General features: G+C 35.8%; 1 protein-coding gene and 2 pseudogenes across 1 annotated transcript; all 3 read right to left on the bottom strand.

The window, feature by feature from the left end:
- Positions 1-1389: 1389 nt before the first annotated feature.
- Positions 1390-11375, bottom strand: LOC132186563 (uncharacterized). Its single transcript, XM_059600541.1, has 18 exons — positions 11090-11375; positions 10717-10963; positions 10438-10485; positions 8984-9151; positions 8418-8788; positions 6753-6999; positions 6593-6661; positions 6284-6466; positions 5796-6174; positions 4896-4969; positions 4629-4700; positions 4451-4512; positions 3892-3913; positions 2886-2944; positions 2541-2787; positions 2293-2356; positions 1966-2138; positions 1390-1829 (listed from the first exon to the last, which is right to left on the bottom strand). Exons 1-18 carry the CDS (start codon positions 11107-11109, stop codon positions 1449-1451), a joined length of 2886 nt encoding a protein of 961 aa, XP_059456524.1. The 5' UTR covers positions 11110-11375; the 3' UTR covers positions 1390-1448.
- On the bottom strand, positions 4360-5790 carry LOC132186219 ((+)-neomenthol dehydrogenase-like; annotated as a pseudogene).
- Positions 11376-13484: 2109 nt separating the features above from the next.
- On the bottom strand, positions 13485-24186 carry LOC132186561 (uncharacterized; annotated as a pseudogene).
- Between the last annotated feature and the right edge of the window lie 786 nt (positions 24187-24972).

Below are 24972 nucleotides of genomic sequence, written 5' to 3'. Positions count from 1 at the left end.
TGGGATATAGGCTACTCATGTTCTAGATCTAATCTGCTCGGTGCAGATCTGGTACATGGGTTAACAGAAACTTGAAGTCCTATATAGCACTTAATTGTAAGAATTTTCTGATTGATATCTATGACTTTATCACCTCATAGCATTTGGCTATGATAAATTCTGATTGGTATTTATAACTTTGTAACCTTATAGCATTTTACTATAAATTTTCAAAGTTTTATGCTGTGTTGTAAGAATTTTATGCTCTTAATTTGTTATCAATTAAATCTACAGATAAAATACAACTATATAATTAAAAATACAACAAAACAAAATCTAAATAAAAAAATAAATAATTTCCATTTCTTGGGAGAGAATCTTATCATTTAGATGTAATATTTTTACCTCTCGTGTCTACCATTGTTTTGAGCCAACATTCGATTTTCTTCCAACTATATAATTAATATTTGTGGTCAAACTTTCTTTATCAAGTTAAGATATTAAAGATAGAGTATCAATTCCAAGGTGACTTACCAACTCATTCACCATTATTTTAAATAATTCATTTCTATGGCCATTCACTATCATGGTAAATCAATTTAGATACTCTCATGCTTGAAGGTGTGGATGAGTTTGAGCTTATTATAATATTATTTAAATGATTGAATTCATAATTTTTTTATTAATTTAAAATTTTAAAATAATTAGTAAATCAAAACAAAGGCTATGATATCAAATTTTGTCTTTGGAATTCAATTAAATATTTTATATGTCGAGACTCGACGATAATTAATTTAAACTCACGTGAGACAGAGCGTTAGAATATTAGTTAAAGGATTAAATTTACCATTTAGAATAATTGATAATTTAAAGCCCACCCCACACTAGATTTTGCAATCCCTTTTGAAGATGAAGTTTGGACGAGTGTAGAAGGCAGCCAAAATGTTTTTGGACCAGCTAGAGTAACGAACAAGAGGAGGAAATTGAGCAGCACTTTCTCCCCCATTAACTTGTGCTTGGACTTTTGGAGGAAATTTCTCACCATTTAAATCGACTTGACTAATTATGCTTCACCAAATACTATTCAAATGACCTTACTCAGATAGTAGGGTCGTTAGAACAATGTTTTACTGTTTAAACAACTCATCTTTTTTAGAAGTTATTTTACTATAAAAATGATCATTGATGAGGTCGTTTTGTGAAAACGACCCCATTTTAGAACGTCCCTAAATTATTATTATTTTTAGTGAAGGGGTTCTTGTACTATTTTCAAGATTGTTGAAATGGAGATCCTACTAAGATTCTCAGCATAAAATACATGACATTAATGTTGTACATTGGCTTGAAAGTAGCTTATTGCATTGAGAACCACGACAGAAAAGTAGAGTACAAAGGAAAAAGAGCATGTTAATTTAGGTATCCATGTGGTATTTATTCTCTTAACGAGAAACTAATAAAATGTACGATCTTTAATCAAAAGTTGACACTTTGTTTTGTTCAAAGAATACGCCAGAAGGACCATCGTTGGGCAGCAGCGCTAGCTTTACAGCACTTTCAGCACCTTCATCACTAGTCAATAAGCCAGTGTTGAGGTTTATATCTGTCTTGACATTGCCAGGACAAACGCAATTGACATGGAAATATGGATATTTCTTGGCCACGATTCTTGTATAAGCATTTAGAGCCGCTTTTGAAACTTTGTAGGCAGGCAAAAAACTAGGCCAGCATTTCGTTTCCAAGGAACCCTCTTTAAAATCTTTCAGAAATTCACTCAATACCTCATCCACTCTTTCTTCTGACAGGCTTTCAGCATCACCAAACACTCCTTTAGCCCATTCATTTGATATGTTCTAAAACAACAGAACAAGAAAACTTATGTTTGATTGAGGGGAAAATGAATCACAGCTTAATTTGAAAATAAAAACTCTGCATGAATCTTGATAGAAAGTATACAAGAGGGATCTTATATTTGTACTAGTTTTATACCTGTAGCTTCCCCCAGAAAGAAGAAACATTAACAATCCTTGGTGAATTGGACAAATGAAGGAGGGGAACAAGTGCTTCAACCATTCTTCTGCAGCCATAGTAGTTTGTCCTCACGCAATCTTCAGCCAACTCATAAGTGTGAGTCGTTATTTTCTCCCAATCGATTGTGGCACCTTCCTGCATTAATAATTGTAGAAAGAAAATGGTAGACAGACATTGCTTTGTGATGGGTGATTTTGTCCAAGAGCAGAGCACTCATCTTTTTGTTTTTTTTTTTTTTGGGCGAAGAAAAGGAAAAACAGAGGATACTTGAAAAACTTGCCTTACCACCTCCCATAGCTGCAAAAGCATCACCATCTATTATACATCCAGAAATCCCTGCATTGTTGACCTGCATATATATAATTTAAAGGGTTTGTCATCATTAGAACAATAATTAAAAAAAAAACAAAAAAAAAAAAACAAGAAGGGAACGGATGGGTAATTGATCAAATTCTCATTTCATCATACAAGTACAGAATAAATAGAAAACAGAGGAATGAAAAATTTTTTAGTAAGTTGACTTTGAATCGTACCAATATATCAAGCTTCCCATATTTGGTTTTGATGAAATCTGCGAGAGAAGCTATACTAACAGGGTCAGCCACATCAAGCTGATGAAATACCACATACTCAGATAGCCCTGATTCTTTGAGTTTTTCAACAGCTTCAATGCCCCTTTTCTCATCTCTAGCAGTTAACACCGTCACGACGCCAATCGAGGCCAGTTGCCTGCATATTCCAAACCCAATCCCCTTATTTGATCCTGTCACAACTGCATACCTGAAAAAACAAAAAATAAAAAAGATGGTCCCAAAATTTAAAACGAACAAAGAGGGAGAGAGGGTATAAAAAACAGCATGAAAGAAGAAGCAAACCACCTCTTTGTTGCTTCTGCCATTGATGATGGAAAGTTGGGAGAGTGTGATAAGTGAAAGCACTATTAAAGAAGAAGAGTTATGCGTTGAGGGTGGCTTGAGTTTGAATCGCTACCCTGATCTGAGCCACCTTTGTTAGCTGTTGCAGCCCAGCCTTCTTCGTTGACTCCTGAAACCTTTTTGTCATCTTGTGGAGGTTAGCCGCTCAGTTCTTTGTTTAACATGATTCCTGTTTCAACTTGTCGGATTTAGTAAGTATTTTATTTGTTTGGAGGTTGGAATTTTTTTCTCATTGAAGTGGTCTTAGCTAATACAGAGATGCTTTATTATTATTATTATTATTATTATTTTATTTTTTATGTATATTCTTCATCCTTCGGTTCTTCCATTTTGAAAATCAACCATTGAATCTGATAAGTTTAATCTGAATTGTCATTTATTTTGTCTCTCGTTCTTTGATTATGGAGTATTTATGCATCTCTCTCGCTGGAATTCTCTTCTTATCAGAAATCTTTCTCTCTTCTTCTTTGTGGGCTTGGAAAAACTCTTCAACAGGTTTTGTATCTCCCTCTACAGGACTCCTCCAGGTATTAACATTCCTTCTCGGCTTCATTATTTGATCTTGGTCTCTGCAATTCGATTGAAATTTGAAGATGGCGGATGAAAGAGATGATTCTCTTCCAGACATTAGTGTTAGATTGAATGGAAGTAATTCTTCCTATTGGGCATATGTTATGAAGAATTTTTTTGATTGGAAAGAAAATGTGCAGATATGTATGTTTCTGATGATGAGGATCTAGTAGTGAACAATTCCAAAATTATTGCTTGGGTTTACCTAAAATGGTGGGTATATCAAGTGGCCCTACCTTAGAGGAGTTCGATTATCCAAAAAACAAAAAAAAAAAAATTGAAGGTTTCGATCATTGGAAAAGTATTAAGACAATCAAAATGTGCGTCCTTTAGTGGGGCAGAAAATGACAATGCATAAAGGCCGCTGACCGACAAATACCTCAGCCTGAGTGTAAACAACACTGCAAAAAAGGCAACATTGTATATTGTTCGCTGGAGTATTTAATTAAAATGTGAGTGAATTGACGAAACTACTATTTGAACTTAAAAACTTTACCTCGATACTATGTCAAATCATCACTTGTCCTAAAAGTTTAAATGAATAAAAAATTATTATTTTGCTCATTAATTTCTCCACAGATTAATCCACTTGTCCATCCCAAAAGACTCGGCGAAATCAGAAACATTCTTAAAATTTACATAAAGAAAAAACATATATTTGGCATGACACACACGAAATGATAAACTTGCTTACAGCATACACATTAATGTTACACATTTGTCTTCCAGTAACCTATTACACATTGAGAATCGAATGCAAGGAAAAGTGCACACTCATTAGATATTGATGTGACACATTTTTCCCTACCGAGATGACTCAATTCTTTATTTAATTTTGGTGAGAAGCTGCAGAAATGGATAATCTTTACTCAAAAGTTGACACTTCATTCCGAAAAAAGAAGTGACCAGAAGGACCATTGTTTGACAATAGCACTAACCTTACAACACTTTGAGCACCTTCGTCAATAGTTAAGAAGCCAGTGTTATAGTTTATATCTGTCTTGACATAGCCAGGACATACACAGTTGGAGCGAAAAGATGGGTACTTCTTGGCCACAATTCTTATGTAGGCATTCAAAGCTGCTTTCGAAGCAATATAGGAAACTCCTTCAATACCTCATCCACTTTCTCTTCTGTCAGGTTTTCAGCATCACCCAGCACTCTTTTAGCCCATTCATTTGGTATGTTCTGAGACAACATCAACAAAACAAGCAGAATCCTCTAGTTTTTAGCTTTTGGGGCCAGAAAGTGTTGACAAGAAAAACTAACATAAATTAACCAAAACAAGCAGGATCCTCTGGTTTCAAATTCAAGCAAATTTCTATCCAATTTGCCAACAATTTATTTCTATATAGGACGAGGAGGAGTGTGTTACGTTTATACCTCCAACTTCCCCATGAAGTATGAGACATTAACAATCCATGGTGAATTGGACAATTGGAGGAGAGGAATGAGTGCTGGACAATTTATAGAATAGTAACACATTATTTGGGAGCAGACTTTTAGAGAATTTTTTTTTTAAATATAATGTTTTTCAAAAATTAATTGAATTTTGCTTTGCAACGTCAAATCGAGACCATTGGTCTATTGAGGAACCACGCATACTAAAATATGGACAAGGTTATAGATAACCAGATAAGCATTTAATGAAACTATGGACAAATATATATTTTTTGGGACTAGGCCTCTAAAAAAGTGATTTTTGAATCACATACTTTTTTTAATAGCAAGTACTTTTTACATGCTATTTTTAATATCATTAATAAGAAAGCTTCTCACATGCTTAAAGCATGTGTCATTTTTAAAGACTGCTCTTGCAACCAGTTTGTAGGAAATTTCTATCGATGAGGAAATTGGTGCAATAGGTTTGATAATAAGTGTTTTATTTAGAAAACTCCATTGATAGAAACGATGTTTGAACTAAGACCATTGCTCTTATATCATGTCAAATCATTGCTTGTTCTAATAACAAATAATTATTTAATTAATATTCTACTTGCCTATCCCAAGAGACTCAGCACATACTGAAACATTCTTAGAAGTTGCATTAAGAAGAAGCATATATTTGACATGACACACATGAAGTGAAAAACATGCTTACAGCATATACACTATATGACATTAAAGATACACATTGGTCTTCAAGTAACCTATTACACATTGAGAATCAGATGCAAGGAAAAGTGCACACTCATTCGATATTGATGTAATATATTTCTCTCTATCAAGATGACTTGCTTCTTTATTTATTTTGATAAAAGGTTATAGAAATAGATGATATTTAATCAAAAGTTGAAACTTCATTCCGATGAAAGAAGAGGCCAGAAGGGCCATCGTTAGGCAATAGTGCTAATCTTACAACACTTTCAGCACCTTCTTCAATCGTCAAGAAGCCTTGGTTGTGATTTATATCTGTTTTGACATAGCCAGGACAGACGCAGTTAATGCGAAAAGATGGGTACTTTTTGGCCACAATTCTTGTGTAGGCATTTAGAGCTGCTTTTGAAACTGTATAGGCAGAGACATAACCAGGCCAGCCTTTGGTTTCCAAGGAACCCTCTTTAAAATCTTTCAAAAATTCATTCAACACCTCATCCACTCTTTCTTCTGTAAGGCTTTCAGCATCACCTAGCACTCCTTTAGCCCATTCATTTTGTATTTTCTAAAACAGCACAACAAGACAATTTAATTCGAAAACAAAAATTTGACATCTATTAGAAATTAAAATCCCTCCAGATTATTTAGAAAATTTGTTTGTAGTAGTTTCATACCTTTAACTGCCCCATGGAAGAGGAAACATTGATAATCCTTGGTGAATCGGATAACTGGAGGAGGGGAAGCAGTGCCTCAGTCACTCTTTTGGTGCCATAGTAGTTTGTTTTAAGGCACTCTTCACCCAACTCATAAGTTTGAGACACTATTTTTCTCCAATCGATTTTGGAATTATCTCCTCCCTGCAGTATCAATCAGACAATGTAATATACGTAAAAAGAATCTTACTGATGATTTAACAAAAAGTAATATGAGGGAATGAAATGTAATTAACCCAAGAAAAAAGATATAATATTGACAAAACTTACCTTACCAACACCAGAAGCTGCCAAAGCATCACCATCTGTTACAGCTCCAGCAATCCCTGCATTGTTAACCTGCATAGAATTTTAACACTTGTCATCATTTATTGTGTCTTGAAAATTCACCAAAAAACAAAATCATGAATATTAAGATTTTGAATAGTACCAATATATCAAGCTTCCCATATTTGGTTTTGATGAAATCTGCGAGAGAAGCAATGCTAACAGGGTCAGCCAAATCAAGCTGATGAAATACAACATACTCAGATAGTCCAGATTCTTTGAGCTTTTCAAAAGCTTCAAGGCCCCTTTTCTCATCTCTAGCAGTTAACACCGTCACGACCCCAATTGAGGCCAGCTGCCTGCATATTCCAAACCCAATCCCCTTATTTGATCCTGTCACAACTGCACACCTGGGAAAAAAAAAAAGAAGGAAAAAATTTAAACGAATGAAAAGAGAGAAAAAATAAAAAATAAATATGGGTGTCATGCTTAAATAAGAAGAAGCAAAGTACCTGTTTGTGGCTCCTGCCATTGATGATGAATCTTAGGACTCTTTATGATAAGTGAAACAGGGAATATTATCAGTTGGTTTCTGTCAGGGAGCTCTTGGTCTTAGCTTATCTTCTAACATTATCCTTGAAAAGCAGAGGAAATGTTGCTGTTCGTTTCAAGAAATTAGAGACGTGTACTACGCATGTACATTCTTTTTATGTGTGGTTGGCTAGAAAACTGAATAACCCATGACTTTATGGACATGAACTACTCCCACTAGCTTTTGTCGTCGTGTTCGTGTCCCATTCAAAATTTTTCTAACAGATAAAAAAAAAGAACTACGATAGTATTGTAAAGGGGCCCATGATTTGATGGGTTAAACATTGGTTTCTCCCTGATTGGTTTTTGCTTTGAAACTTCAGAGATTATATAATGAAAGCCAAAAATTCTTTTCTTTGAAACTTCAAAGAAAAGTTCTTTGAAGCCAAAAGTTCTTGCCCTCTATATGATTAATTAATGAAAGACAAAAGTTGTTTTCTTTCAACTTCAAATTGAGACCATTGGTTAATGATTATGGACGAGATTAAAGATAACCGGGTAAGAATGAATGAAACTATGGAAAAGTTCAAAAAAAATATTTGCTTCTCATGTACTTAAAAGACAGGTTACTTTTTATTTTTTAAAGGTTAAGTTCTAAGATTTGCAAGTAATGTATGTTTGATTTCTTTTTTCTTCAACATAATCTTTAAAAATAACATGTGTTCCTTAATGTGTAAAAATTATTATTATTATTATTTAATATCTTGTGTTTTTTATGTCATTTTTTAATGGATTAAAGAAGAAAAAAAATGTTTTTCTGTCCGGTGCCAAGAGCAGAGAGGGTGGTAAAATTGGGATTTGAGAGGAGAGAAAGCAATGTAAGTCTACAAGGAGAGGTAGAATATGGTAGAAGTCTAGAGGTCGAGACATGCAAAGGAAATCGGTTCTATAAGAGATGGAGGAGAGAAAAGGGCATTAAGGCTATACGTGGCGGAACCATGCAAGTGAGCAGCAAGGTGTGAGGTGAAGATCTCAGAGAAGACCAGAGCAAAGTCTCGTGGGAACTTTTTTTTGTTTGTTTTTTGTTTCTGTATTAAATGGAGATCGATCAACCCTTTATCAAAGAGTTCATTCCCATCAAAAAACCAAAAAAAATTCAATGTGTTCAATGCCATTCAACGAAACACGGATCACTCCAATTATAAATTTGAGGTCTTTTACATAAAAGTGCGTAGAAAAGTTACAAGCTATAAGTTTTATTAGCAAGCTGTATAGTGGTTTTGTCTTCAATCAGAAAGAAGACACCTCTTGGCGAAAATAGAAGAGGCCAGAAGGACTGCCATCGGGCAGGAGGGCTAACCTGACAGGACTCGCACCACCTTCTTCGACAGGCAAGACACCAGCGTTGCCATTTATATCTGTTTTGGTAAAGCCAGGGCAGACACAGTTGATGCAGAAATTTGGGTACTTTTTGGCTAGAATTCTTGTGTGGGCATTCATGGCTGCTTTCGAGAGCGTATAGGCAGAAAGAAAAGTAGGCCACTTTTTGGCTTCTACCGACCCTTCTTTGAAATCTTTTATAAACTCCTTCAATACCTCATCCACTTTCTCTTCTGTCAGGTTTTCAGCGTCACCCAGCACTCTTTTAGCCCATTCGTTTGGTATGTTCTGAAACAACATCAACAAAACAAGAAGGATCCTCTAGTTTTTAGCTTTTGGGGCCAGAAAGTGTTGACAAGAAAAACCAACATAAATTAACCAAAACAAGCAGGATCCTCTGGTTTCAAATTCAAGCAAATTTCTATCCAATTTGCCAACAATTTATTTCTATATAGGAGGAGGAGGAGTGTGTTACGTTTATACCTCCAACTTCCCACTGGAGGATGAGACATTAACAATCCTTGGTGAACTGGACAATTGAAGGAGAGGAATGAGTGCTTCGGCCATTCCTTTAGCACCATAGTAGTTTGTTAGCAAGCATTCCTCTGCTAACTCAGCATTTTGAGTCGGTTTACGCGGATTAGCTCCTGCCTGCAGTAAGAATTCAATCCCTTGGTAAATATCGCCAAATACTTCGCAGTAGATGGTAGAAGAATTAGCACTTAGGAGATGCTAATTTATTCCAAGGAAAAAGAATGGTTTTGACATAAGATTATTCTTTTTCAACCTCCACAAAGACCTTTCGTTAAGTATTAAAGATAAGGAACATTTCCCACGTCAATGCTTTGCAAAATCTCTAGTGTAAGATTTGAGTGAATCAAAGCAGATTTTGAGTAGTTTTTTCTTCACCACTATTTTTGAAATCATTTTTTTGACATTGGGAGTGTATTGAAGCTTCATATTTTGAATGGCTTTTTCTTTACCACTATTTTGTAAGATGTTTTTTCTTAGTGAAAATCCCTTCCTAGTTGTGTCCACAGACTTGTTTGTATGATTGAACGACTTACCGACTATACCTGCGATATCATTCCCAAAGGTTTAATTAATTTTGAGGTCTCTAAAATCACTTATAAAACTTAATCTTGTTGGGGTTATCTCACATCAGCTGTGGAATGGACTGGTGGTCAGTTTATAAATGTGAGGGAAAGCCTCACATTTTGAGCTAACTTTTAAGGTTGAGAGAGGTTCACGACCACCCAACACTGGCATTAGAGCCTAGGTTCAATTAACAAGTCTCGGCCCAACCGTCCATGGAAGAAATGGGTTATCTTAGCTCTGACCCAAGACGCAAGGTGTGAAGGGCAGGGGAGATTGTTGGGATTATCTCATATCAGTTATGGAAAGGGCTAATGGTCAATTTATAAGTGTAAGGAAAAACATCATCTCTTGAGTTAATTTTTAGGGTTGAGAGACTCAAGACCATCCAACAAATCTCACCGAATTAGGAACTCATGTGAGATTTAAACACCTTTGAGTGCCTTTATAATCTACCACTCTATATGAATTTCATCTTTCTAATGTGGGAATATGGTGTCATAATCTCTCCCCTTAAATTCATGATATCTTCATTATGGTTATGTCAAGAAGTGCTCTAGCATCACATGGCTTTACTAGGTTGATACCATTACTAAATTCATCTCTCCTCAATATGAAAGTGGGGTGTTACATCTTTACTATCCAAAATTTCAATTTGTCAAAACAAGATATTATATAGTAATGATCTCCAAGTAAAATACATGATGGAGTGCAACCATGGCATTCAAACCAACTGCACAAGACACTTGTGGCTGTTATAAGTTAACGCCGAAGGCGCATCCCATTTCAAACTCAGCTTTACTCTGCTGCAAACACAGAAAAGACATCTGGAAAGTAGTTACCTCAACATCAGCATTTGCTTTGACTCCACTAATCCCAGCGTTGTTCACCTGCACACAGTTTCAGCTTTCATCATTCATTTTGTTTACATCAACAAGAATTAGAATTTTTTTATAAAAAAAAAGGGAAAAGTTAATTAATAAATCCTTCCCGTTATATGGATGATTCTACCCCTTGATGATGACATACCACAATTTTATCGAGATTTCAGAGAGAATTTCAAGAAGAATAAGATCCAAAAGGGACAAAAGTTTTAAAAGAAAATCAGCTTGGAATCATACCAAGACATCGAGTTTTCCAAACTGGGCTTTGATGAAATCTGCGAGAGAAGCAATGCTAGCAGGGTTAGACACGTCAAGCTGATGAAAAACCACCTGATCAGAAAGACCAGCGTCTTTCAGTTTCTCAAGAGCTTCAAGACCCCTCTTCTCATCTCTTGCTGTCAGGACCACTATGAACCTGTTTGAAGCCAACTGTCTCACTACTTCAAATCCAATCCCCTTATTTGCCCCTGTAACAACTGCATACCTTTTTTTTTTTTTTGTTATATCCCATAAAAGAAGAGAGAAAGAGAAAGATGATAGTTAGATTTGTGGCGCGAGATTTGATGGAAAATGTAAAAGATAAGACACCATGGACGGACTGAAGAAATACCTCTTTGTTGCTTCGGCCATGGTTATGAGACTTGGAATTTGATCCGAGAAAAAGTGTGATGTACAACAGTATGAAGTTGGGCTTTTAGCTGTGTCATAGGATTACTATACCTACCAATTGAGTTGGAATTGGATCAGAACAGATTTTTGTAACGTCCTTGTCGTTTAGTTACTTTCTTCTTTTTTTGATTCATTCAACTCAATGCGTTCAAAATTCGCACGAGTTAAATCACATCACATCACATGATCCATGCAAGCACTCACATCACATCATAAGGCTTGGTTGGTGAGTAAACCCATGCAAGCACTCACATCACATCATAAGGCTTGGTTGGTGAGTAAACCCATGCAAGCACTCAACCACTCCCGAAGACTTCAAAACTCTTTGGCTATGTTTGGCAACAGGCTGGGGTTGGCACCGTTTCAGCTACAGTGTCAGCAGTAAAAATTGACTTTTGCTTAATTTTTTTTTTTTTTAAGTAAAATATTAAAAAAAAAAAGAAAAATGATGAGAAAGGGGTGGCTGGCTTTTTTTTAAAAAAAAAAAAAAAATTAAGCAAAAAGTCAATTTTTACTGCTGGCACTGTAGTTGAAACAGTGTCGTTCCAGCTACAATGCCGACCCGGCCTATTGCCAAACATATCTTCTTTTGAGGTGATAATACTGTTGGCAAAGTGTGGCTCACAATTGGGTTCACTCTCATTACCCATCACATTTCTCCCATGTAGATAATTGCAGCTGCAATCTTTGACAAAAATGGGCTTTGTTAAAAGCCTTGGCCGATTGTCTTTATTCCTCTAAGAAGCCTTGTATCATTTGTCTTTATTAAAGCTAATAGATAAGGGGGCTTCTAGATGAAAGAAGAAAAATAGGTGTGAATGGAGAATTGTGGGCTATGCTATAGAGTAAGTGACCGAAATGTTTGAAATATGGGTGCAGGAAATTGCCTATATAACAAAATGGAAGGCCACTTGCAAATAAGACACCAACGAGAGCTTCTTAAAAGAAAGTGAGAGTGCTTTCATAAAAGAGCAAGAAAAATACAATAGTAGTGTTTTTCTGAGAGAGTGAGCAAAACACAAGAGTGTGTGAGATACACTGTGTGAGTGAAATCTGCTGATTCATAATTGTAGTTTATTCAAAGTGATATAAAAATATCTGGTGTGTTCTGTGGACGTAGGCAGTATTAGTCGAACCACGTATAAATTCTTGTCTTGTGCCTTTATATTTTATTGTGTTGTTGTTTTCTTGACAAATTGAATCCCAATATCCTGTCAAAAAGAATTAGCGGCGTCCTAATTTCCTAACAAATACATGTGAAAACTATATAAATTAATCTTAATCAATTTAATTTTATATTGAATTTGTGAGTCATATAAAAAATAATACACCTTAAATATCATCAAGTTCAAATCATATTAAGGTTAAATACAAGACTATATAAGTTGACTATAAACCTATCAATTTAATTAAACCGGTGAAACACTTCAACCTTAACTAACTAATTTCAAATTGAATTCATATCAAATTCGCAAATCATATAAAAAGTTTTCAACACTAATTATTATATCAAGCCGCTTAAATGAGTTGCCCGGCACGGTTAGCTTGATTGGCAAAAGAGGATTTAAAATTCTTGGACCAACTCAAGCCCACTTGACCTTCACCCACCCTCCCCCCCCCAAAAAAAAATAATAAGTAAATAAAAGCCCAAGAAAATTTCACCCATGAACTTGACAAGGCAGAAATAGTAGTATTTAGTATTAGTATTTTTGTTTGAAGGTTGGATCTTTTTACCTCTTTGAAGTCGTGTGAACAGAATAATAAGGATAATCACTCGATAACTCCTCAAGCCTTCTTGTCATCTTCTGAACTCTGAAGCTTAGCCGGCGGCGATGACGTCTCGTGCTCAATAATTTATGCGAATTAGCGGGACTGCATGCAGTTGCATGACGTGGTTGGATTTATAACCGTTAAGAGTGGGGGAGTACGAGGATGATGGCACGTGGTCAGTTGTGGGAGTTTTGGCACGCCGAAGAAAGGGGCTTTTTGGTGTATTGGGCTCCTCTTAGCCCATCAGGCAGTGGTGGGCTTCTAACCCACAATGGTTGGAGCTCTACTCTGGAGGGCATTGTTGCTGGGGTCCGTATGCTTTGTTGGCCCACAATCCCTGACCAGCAAATTAATAGTAGGTGGGTTAGTATAAGGTATGGAGGATCGGTTAAACTAATAAAAAATAATTATTTATTTATTTAATATTCCAACAACCAGCCCTGTGGTTTGTTCACAAATCTCCACCGATTATTCTAGTGGCCTATCCCAAAAGACTCCGCACAAACAGAAACATTCTTAAAAGTTGCTTCAAGAAAAAGTATATATATGACATGACATACATGAAGTGAAAAACTTGCTTACACAATGAGAATCAAATGCATGGTAAAGTGCACACTCATTCATGTAATACATATATTTCTCTCTATCAAGATGACAAGCTTCTTTATTTCTTTGCCAAGAGGCAGGAGAAATGGATGATATTTAAACAAAACTCGACACCTCATTCCGATCAAAGAAGAGGCCAGAAGGACCATCGCTGGATAGTAGCGCTAACCTTACAACACTTTCAGCACCTTCATCAATCGTCAAGATTCCAGCAGTGTTTGCATCTGTCTTGACCAAGCCAGGGCAAAGGCAATTGACACGGAAGGATGGATAATTCTTGGCCACGATTCTTGTGTAGGTATTTAGAGCAGCTTTTGAAACTCTATAGGCAGGCAGAAGACAAGACCACCCTTTGGCTTCCAAGGAACCCTCTTTAAAATCTTTCAAAAATTTACTCAATACCTCATCCACTCTTTCTTCTGTAAGGTTTTCTGTATCGCCCAACACTCCTTGAGCCCATTCATTTGGTATTTTCTAAAACAGCACAACAAGACAATTTAATTTGAAAACAAAAACTTGACATCTATTAGAAAGTAAAATCCATCCAGTTTGTTTAGAAAATTTATTTGTAGTAGTTTCATACCTTTAACTGCCCCATGGAAGAGGAAACATTGACAATATTTGGTGAATCGGATAACTGAAGGAGGGGAAGCAATGCTTCAGTCAATCTTTTGGTGCCATAGTAGTTTGTTTTTATGCACTCTTCAGCTAACTCATAAGTTTGAGTTACTATTTTACTCCAATCGATTTTGGCATTCTCACCTTCCTGTATCAATCAGATTAAACTTTATCCTCTTGCCTCTTAAGTGAACTAAGTACTCTGAGGCTAAAACAATTCTACATGGATTTTCTTTCTATATTGAAATGTACGACCTTTCTTTTTGTACTATGTTAAATCATTTGTTATCCCAAAAACTTAAGTTAATATGAAATAGTAAATTTAATATTTTATTTACTTTCCTATCAGCTTAAGCTTTTTGGATAATCAATGATTTAATATAGTATCGGAGCAAAAGTCATGAGTCCAAATTTTGGCTCTATAGTTTACTTTCCAATTAATTAAATAATCCACACATTATGATTCATTTATTGAGGAAGAGTTGAGCTCCCATGTGAGGAGCACTAGTAGAATATTAACTAATTCACTTTTGCTTATTGGCTTAAACTTTTAAAATAACCAGTGATTAAATGAAGGAATGAAATGTAATTAACCAAAGAAAAAAAGGATAATATTTACAAAACTTACCTTACCAATGCCAGAAGCTGCTAAAGCATCACCATCTACTATACCTCCAGAAATCCCCGCATTGTTGACCTGCAGATATGGAACTTTAACGTTTGCCAATTGTCATCATTCTTTTAGTTTTATAAATTCAACAAAAACCAGAATCGTGAAGGAGAAAACTCATTAATTATTTCTAAATATTCTATACCACTAACCAAAAAAAAAAAAAAAAAAGAGGAGGTAATTGATCAAATTCTCATTTCATCGCACAAGTACAGAAAATACAGAAAACAGAGGAATGAAAAGATTTTTAGTAAGTTGACTTTGAATCATACCAATATATCAAGCTTCCCATATTTGGTGTTGATGAAATCTGCGAAAGAAGCTATGCTAACAGGGTCAGCCACATCAAGCTGATGAAATACCACATACTCAGATAGCCCTGATTCTTTGAGCTTTTCAACAGCTTCAAGGCCCCTTTTCTCATCTCTAGCAGTTAACACCGTCACGACCCCAATCGAGGCCAGTTGCCTGCATATTCCAAACCCAATCCCCTTATTTGACCCTGTCACAACTGCACACCTGAAAAAACAAAAGTGGGCGTCATGCCTCTACGTAAACACCGTGAAATAAGAAGAAGCAAAGTACCTGTTAATTGTCGCTCCTGCCATTGATGATGAAACTTGGGCTCTTTTATGATAAGTGAAACGAGATGCAAAGTGGGAGCAAGGCAAATGGGTTTTCCAGATATCGATTTTAGAGTAAAGTTGACTTTGAAAGCTGCAGCACACTTTTACCCTTTGAGAGAGAGAGAATCAAAACAGTCAACACTTTTGGTATCTTACGGTCTATAACTCCAATTTCCTCCCTGCAGTTGCCAATCAATGGTTCAGATTCAATTTCTTGAACTTCAATTTTCTCTTATTTATATTGGGTGTGCTAATTATTCTCTTATGGGTTTTGTAGAATTCGTCCTCAAGAGATAGCTCAATAATTCTTAAAAAATAGTTTAATTAGCGGTGAGTCATGCCTCATAAAACGGATATCATTAATTAAAAAAAAAGAAAAAGATTACGTAAGAGTCGAAAATTAAAGATAATTTGAAAAGTCAAACTAAAGGGGCCCATGATTTGATGGATGAACCATTGGCTCCTCCCTTCTGTTCAACTTATGGACAAGATTAAAAAATGATAAGAAGAGCCACACTTTTCAAATTGTTTTTATAAAATTTAGTTTTCAAATGATGTCATCATCATATAAGATTATTATTTTGAAAGAAAATGTGTCATCGATTTATAGAATAGTAACACATTATTTGGGAGCGGACTTTCAGAGAAAAAAATTTAAAAAATATAACGTTTCTAGAAAATTAATTGAATTTTGCTTTGCAACGTCAAATTGAGACCATTGGTCTATTGAGGAACACGCAAACTAAAATATGGACAAGATTATAGATAACCAGATAAGCAATTAATGAAAATATGGACAAATATATATATTTTTTGGGACTAGGCCTCTTAAAAAGTGATTTTTGAATCACATAATTTTTTTTTAATAGCAAGTACTTTTTACATGCTATTTTTAATATTATTAATAAGAAAGCTTCTCACATGCTTAAAGCACATGTCATTTTTAAAGACTGTGCTCTTACGGCTAATTTGTAGGAAATTTCTATCAACAAGGAAATTGGTGCAATAGGTTTGATAATAGGTGTTTTATTTAGAATCCTCCATTTGTCTTTGTCTAAGGGTTGTTTATGTTCAATTAATGGAGTTAATGTGTGCAACTAGGCGCTGTGGAGCTAATATGGAGTTATTTATTTTAAGAATATATATAAGTATTGCCTAGCTAATGAAAAACTACAGACTTTGATTCCTGTCAATTTCGTGAGAAATTTTGGAGGGTTACTCCTAGAAAAGGCTTGTTTATCTTTATTTTTTATTTTTTTATTATTTAGGCCCATAACATTCTTCAGTGGGGCGAAAAAATGACGTTGCATAAAGAGCGATGACAATGTAGAGGGCAACCAAATACATAAAACGACTCAATATGTGAAATACTTAATTGAAATGAGAAGTAAATTGATAGAAATAATGTTTGAGCTAAGACCATTGCTCTTATATCATGTCAAATCACTGATTGTCCTAATAAAAAATAATTATTTAATTAATATTCTAATTGCCTTGCCCAAGAAACTTAGCACAAACTGAAACATTCTTAAAAGTAGCATTAAGAAGAAGCATATATTTGACATGACACACATGAAGTGAAAAACATGCTTAAAGCATAGACACTATATGACATTAAAGATACACATTGGTCTTCAAGTAACCTATTACACATTGAGAATCAGATGCAAGGAAAAGTGCACACTCATTTGATATTGATGCAATACATTTCTCTCTATCAAGATGACTCGCTTCTTTATTTATTTTGATAAGAGGCTATAGAATTGAATGATATTTAATCAAAAGTTGAAACTTCATTCCGATGAAAGAAGAGGCCAGAAGGACCATCGTTAGGCAGTATCGCTAATCTTACAACATTTTCAGCACCTTCCTCAATCGTGAACAAGCCTTGGTTGTGATTTATATCTGTTTTGACATAGCCAGGACAAAGGCAGTTGATGCGAAAAGATGGGTACTTTTTTGCCACAATTCTTGTGTAGGCATTTAGAGCTGCTTTTGAAACTATATAGGCAGAGAAATAACCAGGCCAGCCTTTGGTTTCCAAGGAATCCTCTTTAAAATCTTTCAAAAATTCACTCAATACCTCATCTACTCTTTCTTCCGTAAGGCTTTCAGCATCACCTAGCACTCCTTTAGCCCATTCATTTGGTATTTTCTAAAACAGCACAACAAGACAATTTAATTTGAAAACAACAAAACTCGACATCTACTAAAAAGTAATTTAAACCCCTCCAGTTTGTTTAGAAATATATTTGTAGCAGTTTCGTATACCTTTAACTGTCCAAAGTAAGAGGTAACATTGACAATCCTTGGTGAAACGGATAGTTGAAGGAGAGGAAGTAGTGCCTCAGTCACTCTTTTGGTGCCATAGTAGTTTGTTTTTAGGCACTCGTCAGCTAACTCATAAGTTTGAGTCATTATTTTACTCCAATCGATTTTGGATTCATCACCTCCCTGTATCAATCAGACAATGTAATTTACGTAAAAGGAATCTTACCACTGAAATGTAATTACCCAAGAAAAAAGATATAATATGGACAAAACTTACCTTACCAGCGCCAGAAGCTGCCAAAGCATCACCATCTGTTATAGCTCCAATAATCCCGGCATTGTTAATCTGCATAGAATTTTAACATTTGTCATCATTTATTGTGTCTTGAAAATTCACCAAAAAACAAAATCATGGATATTAAGATTTTGAATCGTACCAATATATCAAGCTTCCCATATTTGGTTTTGATGAAATCTGCGAGAGAAGCTATGCTAACAGGGTCAGCCAAATCAAGCTGATGAAATACAACATACTCAGATAGTCCAGATTCTTTGAGCTTTTCAAAAGCTTCAAGGCCCCTTTTCTCATCTCTAGCAGTTAACACCGTCACGACCCCAATTGAGGCCAGCTGCCTGCATATTCCAAACCCAATCCCCTTATTTGATCCTGTCACAACTGCACACCTGGGAAAAAAAGAAGAAGAAAAAGATTAAAACGAATGAAAAGAGAGAAAAAAAAAAATATATATATATATATATGGGTGTCATGCTTAAATAGGAAGAAGCAAAGTACCTGTTTGTGGCTCCTGCCATTGATGATGAATCTGAGGATTCTTTTATGATAAGTGAAACAAGGAATATTATCAGTTGGTTTCTGTTAGAGAGCTCTTAGTCTTTTAGCTGATCTTCTAACATTATCCTTGAGAAGCGGAGGAAATGTTGCTGTTCGTTTCAAGAAATTAGAGACGTGTATGATGACGCATGTAGAGTCTTTTTACTTGTGGGAGTCGTGATGGCATGCTTAGCACGCCGTGCAGGAAGTTTTTTTTTTTAATATTTTAATGCACGAAAACTGAACATGCCCATGACTTTATGGACATGATTATGAACAACTCCCACTAGCTTTTGTCGTCGTGCTCGTGTCCCATTCAAAATTTTTCTAACCGATAAAAAAAAAACTACAAAAGTATTGTAAAGGGGCCCCATGATTTGATGGGTTAAACAATGGTGTCTCCCCTTATTGTTCAACACAACGCATGGACAAAATTGAAGATTGAATGGTTTTTGCTTTGAAACTTCAAATTGAGACCATTGGTTAATGATTGTGGACAAGATTAAAGATAACCGGTTAAGAATGAATGAAACTATGGAAAATGGAAAAGTTTTATTTATTTATTTATTTGACAGAATTTTCCTAATTGAGAAGGATGAACTTTTAGAACTCAGCAAGCACATGTCTTTTTAATGATATGTGCCTTTTTTATAGTACTAAAAAAAAAAACATTTGCTTCTAAGAAGACATGTTGCTTTTTAAAGGTTAGGCTGTAAGATTTGCGAGCATTTTATGTCCAAATTTTTTTTTCTCCAACACAATTTTTAAAAATGATACATATTCCTTAACATTTAAAAATTATTATTATTATTATTAATTTTTAATATCATGTGTTTTTTATATCATTTTTTAATATGATTAGTGACAAAACATGTTTTTTCTGTACAGTGCCAAGTGGTGTATAATTGGATTGAGATTTTCTCCAATTACTTAAAATTGAAGAATCTCATGTTACGAAATCATGACCCTTTATTTTAAATTTAATGGTCTATAAAATGCTTACTTTTGCATAACCGAGTCATTAAATTTTGATTTTAAGCTGACTTTTCTACTTCAAAGTGTTCAATGCCATACAAAGAAGTAGTACAGTAATAGCAAATGGAACATGGATCACTCCAATTATAATTCGAGATCTTTTACATAAAGAAGTAGAAAAGTTCTAAGTTATAAGTTTTATCATCAATCTGTATAGTGGTTTTGTCTTCATTCTTCAATCAGAAAGAAGACACCTTTTGGCGAACATAAAAGAGGCCAGAAGGACTGCCATCGGGCAGGAGGGCTAACCTGACAGGACTCGCACTACCCTCTTCGACAGGCAAGAGTCAAGACACCAGCGTTGCCATTCATATATGTTTTGACAAAGCCAGGGCAGACACAGTTGATGCAGAAATTTGGGTATTTTTTGGCTAGAATTCTTGTGTGGGCATTCATGGCTGCTTTCGAGAGCATATAGGCAGAAAGAAAAGTAGGCCACTTTTTGGCTTCCACCGACCCTTCTTTGAAATCTTTTATAAACTCCTTCAATACCTCATCCACTTTCTCTTCTGTCAGGTTTTCAGCATCACCCAGCACTCTTTTAGCCCATTCGTTTGGTATGTTCTGAAACAACATCAACAAAACAAGCAGGATCCTCTAGTTTTTAGCTTTTGGGGCCAGAAAGTGTTGACAAGAAAAACTAACATAAATTAACCAAAACAAGCAGGATCCTCTGGTTTCAAATTCAAGCAAATTTCTATCCAATTTGCCAACAATTTATTTCTATATAGGAGGAGGAGGAGTGTGTTACGTTTTTTTGTCCGGTGCCAAGAGCAGAAAGGGTGGTAGAATTGGGATTTAAGAGGAGAGAAAGCGATGTAAGTCTACGAGGAGAGGTAGAATATGGTGGAAGTCTAGAGGTTGACACATGCAAAGGAAATCGGATCTATGAGAGATGGAGGAGAGAAAAGGGCATTAAGGCTATACGTGGCGGAACCATGCAAGTGAGCAACAAGGTGTGACGTGAAGATCTCAGAGAAGACCAGAGTAAAGTCTTGGGGGAACCTTTTTTTTTTTTTTTCTGTATTAAATGGAGATCGATCAACCCTTTATCAAAGAGTTCATTCCCATAAAAAAAAACCAAAAAAATTCAATGTGTTCAATGCCATCCAACGAAACACAGATCACACCAATTATAAATTTGAGGTCTTTTACATAAAAGTGCGTAGAAAAGTTACAAGCTATAAGTTTTATCAGCAAGCTGTATAGTGGTTTTGTCTTCAATTAGAAAGAAGACACCTCTTGGCGAACATAGAAGAGGCCAGAAGGACTGCCATCGGGCAAGAGGGCTAACCTGACAGGACTCGCACCACCTTCTTCGACAGGCAAGACACCAGCGTTGCCATTTATATCTGTTTTGACAAAGCCAGGGCAGACACAGTTGATGCAGAAATTTGGGTACTTTTTGGCTAGAATTCTTGTGTGGGCATTCATGGCTGCTTTCGAGAGTGTATAGGCAGAAAGAAAAGTAGGCCACTTTTTGGCTTCCACCGACCCTTCTTTGAAATCTTTTATAAACTCCTTCAATACCTCATCCACTTTCTCTTCTGTCAGGTTTTCAGCATCACCCAGCACTCTTTTAGCCCATTCGTTTGGTATGTTCTGAAACAACATCAACAAAACAAGCAGGATCCTCTAGCTTTTAGCTTTTGGGGCCAGAAAGTGTTGACAAGAAAAACTAACATAAATTAACCAAAATAAGCAGATCCTCTGGTTTCAAATTCAAGCAAATTTCTATCCAATTTGCCAACAATTAATTTCTATATACCTCCAACTTCCCCATGGAGGATGAGACATTAACAATTCTTGGTGAACTGGACAATTGGAGGAGAGGAATGAGTGCTTCGGCCATTCTTTTAGCACCATAGTAGTTTGTTAACAGGCATTCCTCTGCTAACTCAGCATTTTGCGTCAGTTTACGCGGATTAGCTCCTGCCTGCATGCAGTAAGAATTCAACCCCTTGGTAAATATCGCCAAATACCTCGCAGTACATGGTAGAAGAATTCTAAAAGGCTAAGCAGCTAGGCAAATAGTACCTGATTATTGGCCCTAATCGAGCACTTAGGAGATGCTAATTTTTTCCAAGGAAAAAGAATGGGTTTGAGATAAGATTATTCTTTTTCAACCTCCACAAAGGCCTTTTGCTAAGTGTTAAAGATAAGGAAGCATTCCCCATTTCAGTGCTTTGCAAATTCTCTAGAGTAAGATCTGAGTGAATTGAAGCAGATTTTGAGTAGTTTTTTCTTCACCACTATTTTTTTTTTTATAAGTAAAAATGTATATATCAAAACGCCAAGGAAGCGCAACCCAAGTACACAAGAAGCATATAACGAGAGCACCAAGAAACACCCAAACAAACCCTATAAAGCCCTAAGCTCCCAAGCAAACCCTATAAGGCCCTAAGCTCCCAAGGAGCATCCACAAAGAGACCCAACCTTCGAAAACAAACACCCAAGGCAAACCCACAAACCCAACAAACCCCACAGAATCACCCTACACCCCTAACCCTCCTCGAGCTACCGCCCCTAGCCTCAAAATTAACGGAGCATTCCAAATTCTTGAGCTCCCTCATTCCTTTGACCTTAAGAACATAAAATTCAATATCGAACTCCTCATCAATGGCCATCAAAAGACTTTTCTCATTCTCTTCAACAGATTTCATCGCGAACTTTGTCGCATCGCCCTTCACCCTCAGCGTCACCTTTTTCGTATGCAACTGATTAGCTTCCTTATCCTTCGCTCTCCGCAAATACCCCCGAGCAGATTTGGTAACAGAAGAATCTTCATCACTATTTATACTCCATTTTTTTGACATTTGGAGTGTATTGAAGCTTCAGATTTTGAATGGCTTTTTCATTACCACTATTTTGAATGATATTTTTCCTTAGTGAAAATTCCTTCCTAGTTGTGTCCGCCTATGAAGATAGACTTGTTTGTATGATTGAACGACTTAAGAAAACTACTAACCACATCTGCAATATCATTTTAAAAAGTTCAGTTAATTTTGAGGTCTCTAAAATCACTTATAAAACTTAATCTTGTTGGGGTTATCCCACATCAGTTGTAGAAGGGGCTTGTAGTTTGTTTATAAATGTGAGGAAAAACCTCACATTTTGAACTAACTTTTAAGGTTGAAAGAGGCCAAAAACCACCCAATACTGGTATCAGAGCCTAGGTTCAACCAAAAAGTCTCAGCCCAACAATCCATGGAATAAATGGGTTGTCTCTGCTCTGACCCAGGGCCCGATGTGTAAAGGGGAGATTGTTGGGGTGATCCCACATCGGTTATGGAAGGTGCTAGTGATCAGTTTGTAAGTGTAATGAAAAACCTCAACTCTTAAGCTAGTTTTTGAGGTCAAGAGAGGCCCAAAACCACCCAACAAATCTCACCGAATTAGGAACTCATGTGAGCTTTAAACACCTACGAGTGCCTTTATAATCTACCACTCTATGTGAATTTCATCTTTCTAATGTGGGAATATGGTGTTATAATCTCTCCCCTTAATTCCTGATATCTTTGTTAGGGCTATGTCAAGAAGTGCTCTAGCATCACATGGCTTTACTAGGTTGCTACCGTTACTATGTTCATCTCTCCTCAATATGAAAGTGGGGTGTTACATCTTTACTATCCAAAATTTCAATTTGTCAAAACAAAATATTATATAGTAATGATCTCCCAAGTAAAATACATGAAGGACTGCAACCAACTGCACAAGACACTTGTGGCTGTTATAAGTTAACGCCGAAGGCGCATCCCATTTCAAACTCAGATTTACTCTGCTGCAAACACAGAAAAGACATCTGGAAAGTAGTTACCTCAACATCAGCATTTAGTATGACTCCACTAATCCCAGCGTTGTTCACCTGCACACAGTTTCAGCTTTCATCATTCATTTTGTTTACATCAACAAGAATTAGTTTTTTTTTTAAAAAAAAAAAAAAAAAAAAAAGAAAGGGAAAAGTTAATTAATAAATCCTTCCCGTTATATGGATGATTCTACCCCTTGATGATGACATACCACAATTTTATCGAGATTTCAGAGAGAATTTCAAGAAGAATAAGATCCAAAAGGGACAAAACTTTTAAAAGAAAATCAGCTTGGAATCATACCAAGACATCGAGTTTTCCAAACTGGGCTTTGATGAAATCTGCGAGAGAAGCAATGCTAGCAGGGTTAGACACGTCAAGCTGATGAAAAACCACATGATCAGAAAGACCAGCGTCTTTCAGTTTCTCAAGAGCTTCAAGACCCCTCTTCTCGTCTCTTGCTGTCAGGACCACTATGAACCTGTTTGAAGCCAACTGTCTCACTACTTCAAATCCAATCCCCTTATTTGCCCCTGTAACAACTGCATACCTTTTTTTTTTTTGTTATATCCCATAAAAGAAGAGAGAAAGAGAAAGATGATTGTTAGATTTGTGGCCCGAGATTTGATGGAAAATGTAAAAGATAAGACACCATGGACGGACTGAAGAAATACCTCTTTGTTGCTTCGGCCATGGTTATGAGACTTGGAATTTGATCCGAGAAAATGTGTGATGTACAACAGTATGAGGTTGGGCTTTTAGTTGTGTCATAGGATTACTATACCTACCAATTGAGTTGGAGTTGGAGTTGGACCAGAACAGATTTTTGTAACGTCCTTGTCGTTTAGTTACTTTCTTCTTTTTTTATTCATTCAACTCAATGTAGTCTGTAGATATAGAATTTTATAATTTTAATGCGTTAAAAATTCGCTTGAGTTAAATCACATCACATCACATGATCCACGTGCAAAAACATATAGACGCCAAATACAAATACGTTAAAAGCTACCCAAGTAAGCCAACCCAATATTATGTGTCTACCTAACTCAGCATTTTTATGTGTTTTTTTTCAGGTGAATTGGCCATTGCCTTTACTTTTCCTATTCTTTTTGCAGGTCAACTGTCTTATAAAGCTCGGTTGGTGTGTAAACACATGCAAGCACTCAACCACTCCCGAAGACCTCAAAACTCTTTTTTCTTTTGAGATGACACTACATGTAAAAACTATATAAATTAATCATAATCTGTTTAATTTTATATTAAGTTTGCAAATCATCAAAAATTATACGCCTTAAATATTGTCAAGTTCAAATCATATTAAGGTTAAATACAAGACTATATAAATTGACCATAAATCAATCAATTTAATTAAACGGATAAAATTCTTCAACCTTAACTAACTAATTTCATATTAAATTCATGTCGAATTCACAAATCATATCAAAAGTTGTCAACACTAATTATTATATCAAGCCGCTTAAATGAGTTGCCAAACACGGTTAGCTTGATTGGCCAAAAAGGATTTAAAATCCTTGGACCAACTCAAACCCACTTGACCATGCTACATGTCAACCCCACCCACCCCCC

Source organism: Corylus avellana, chromosome ca7 (genome assembly GCF_901000735.1).
Source record: "Corylus avellana chromosome ca7, CavTom2PMs-1.0".
NCBI lineage: Eukaryota > Viridiplantae > Streptophyta > Magnoliopsida > Fagales > Betulaceae > Corylus > Corylus avellana.
The sequence above is the reverse complement of the archived record's forward strand: the minus strand, read 5'-3'. Positions and strand labels throughout refer to the sequence as shown.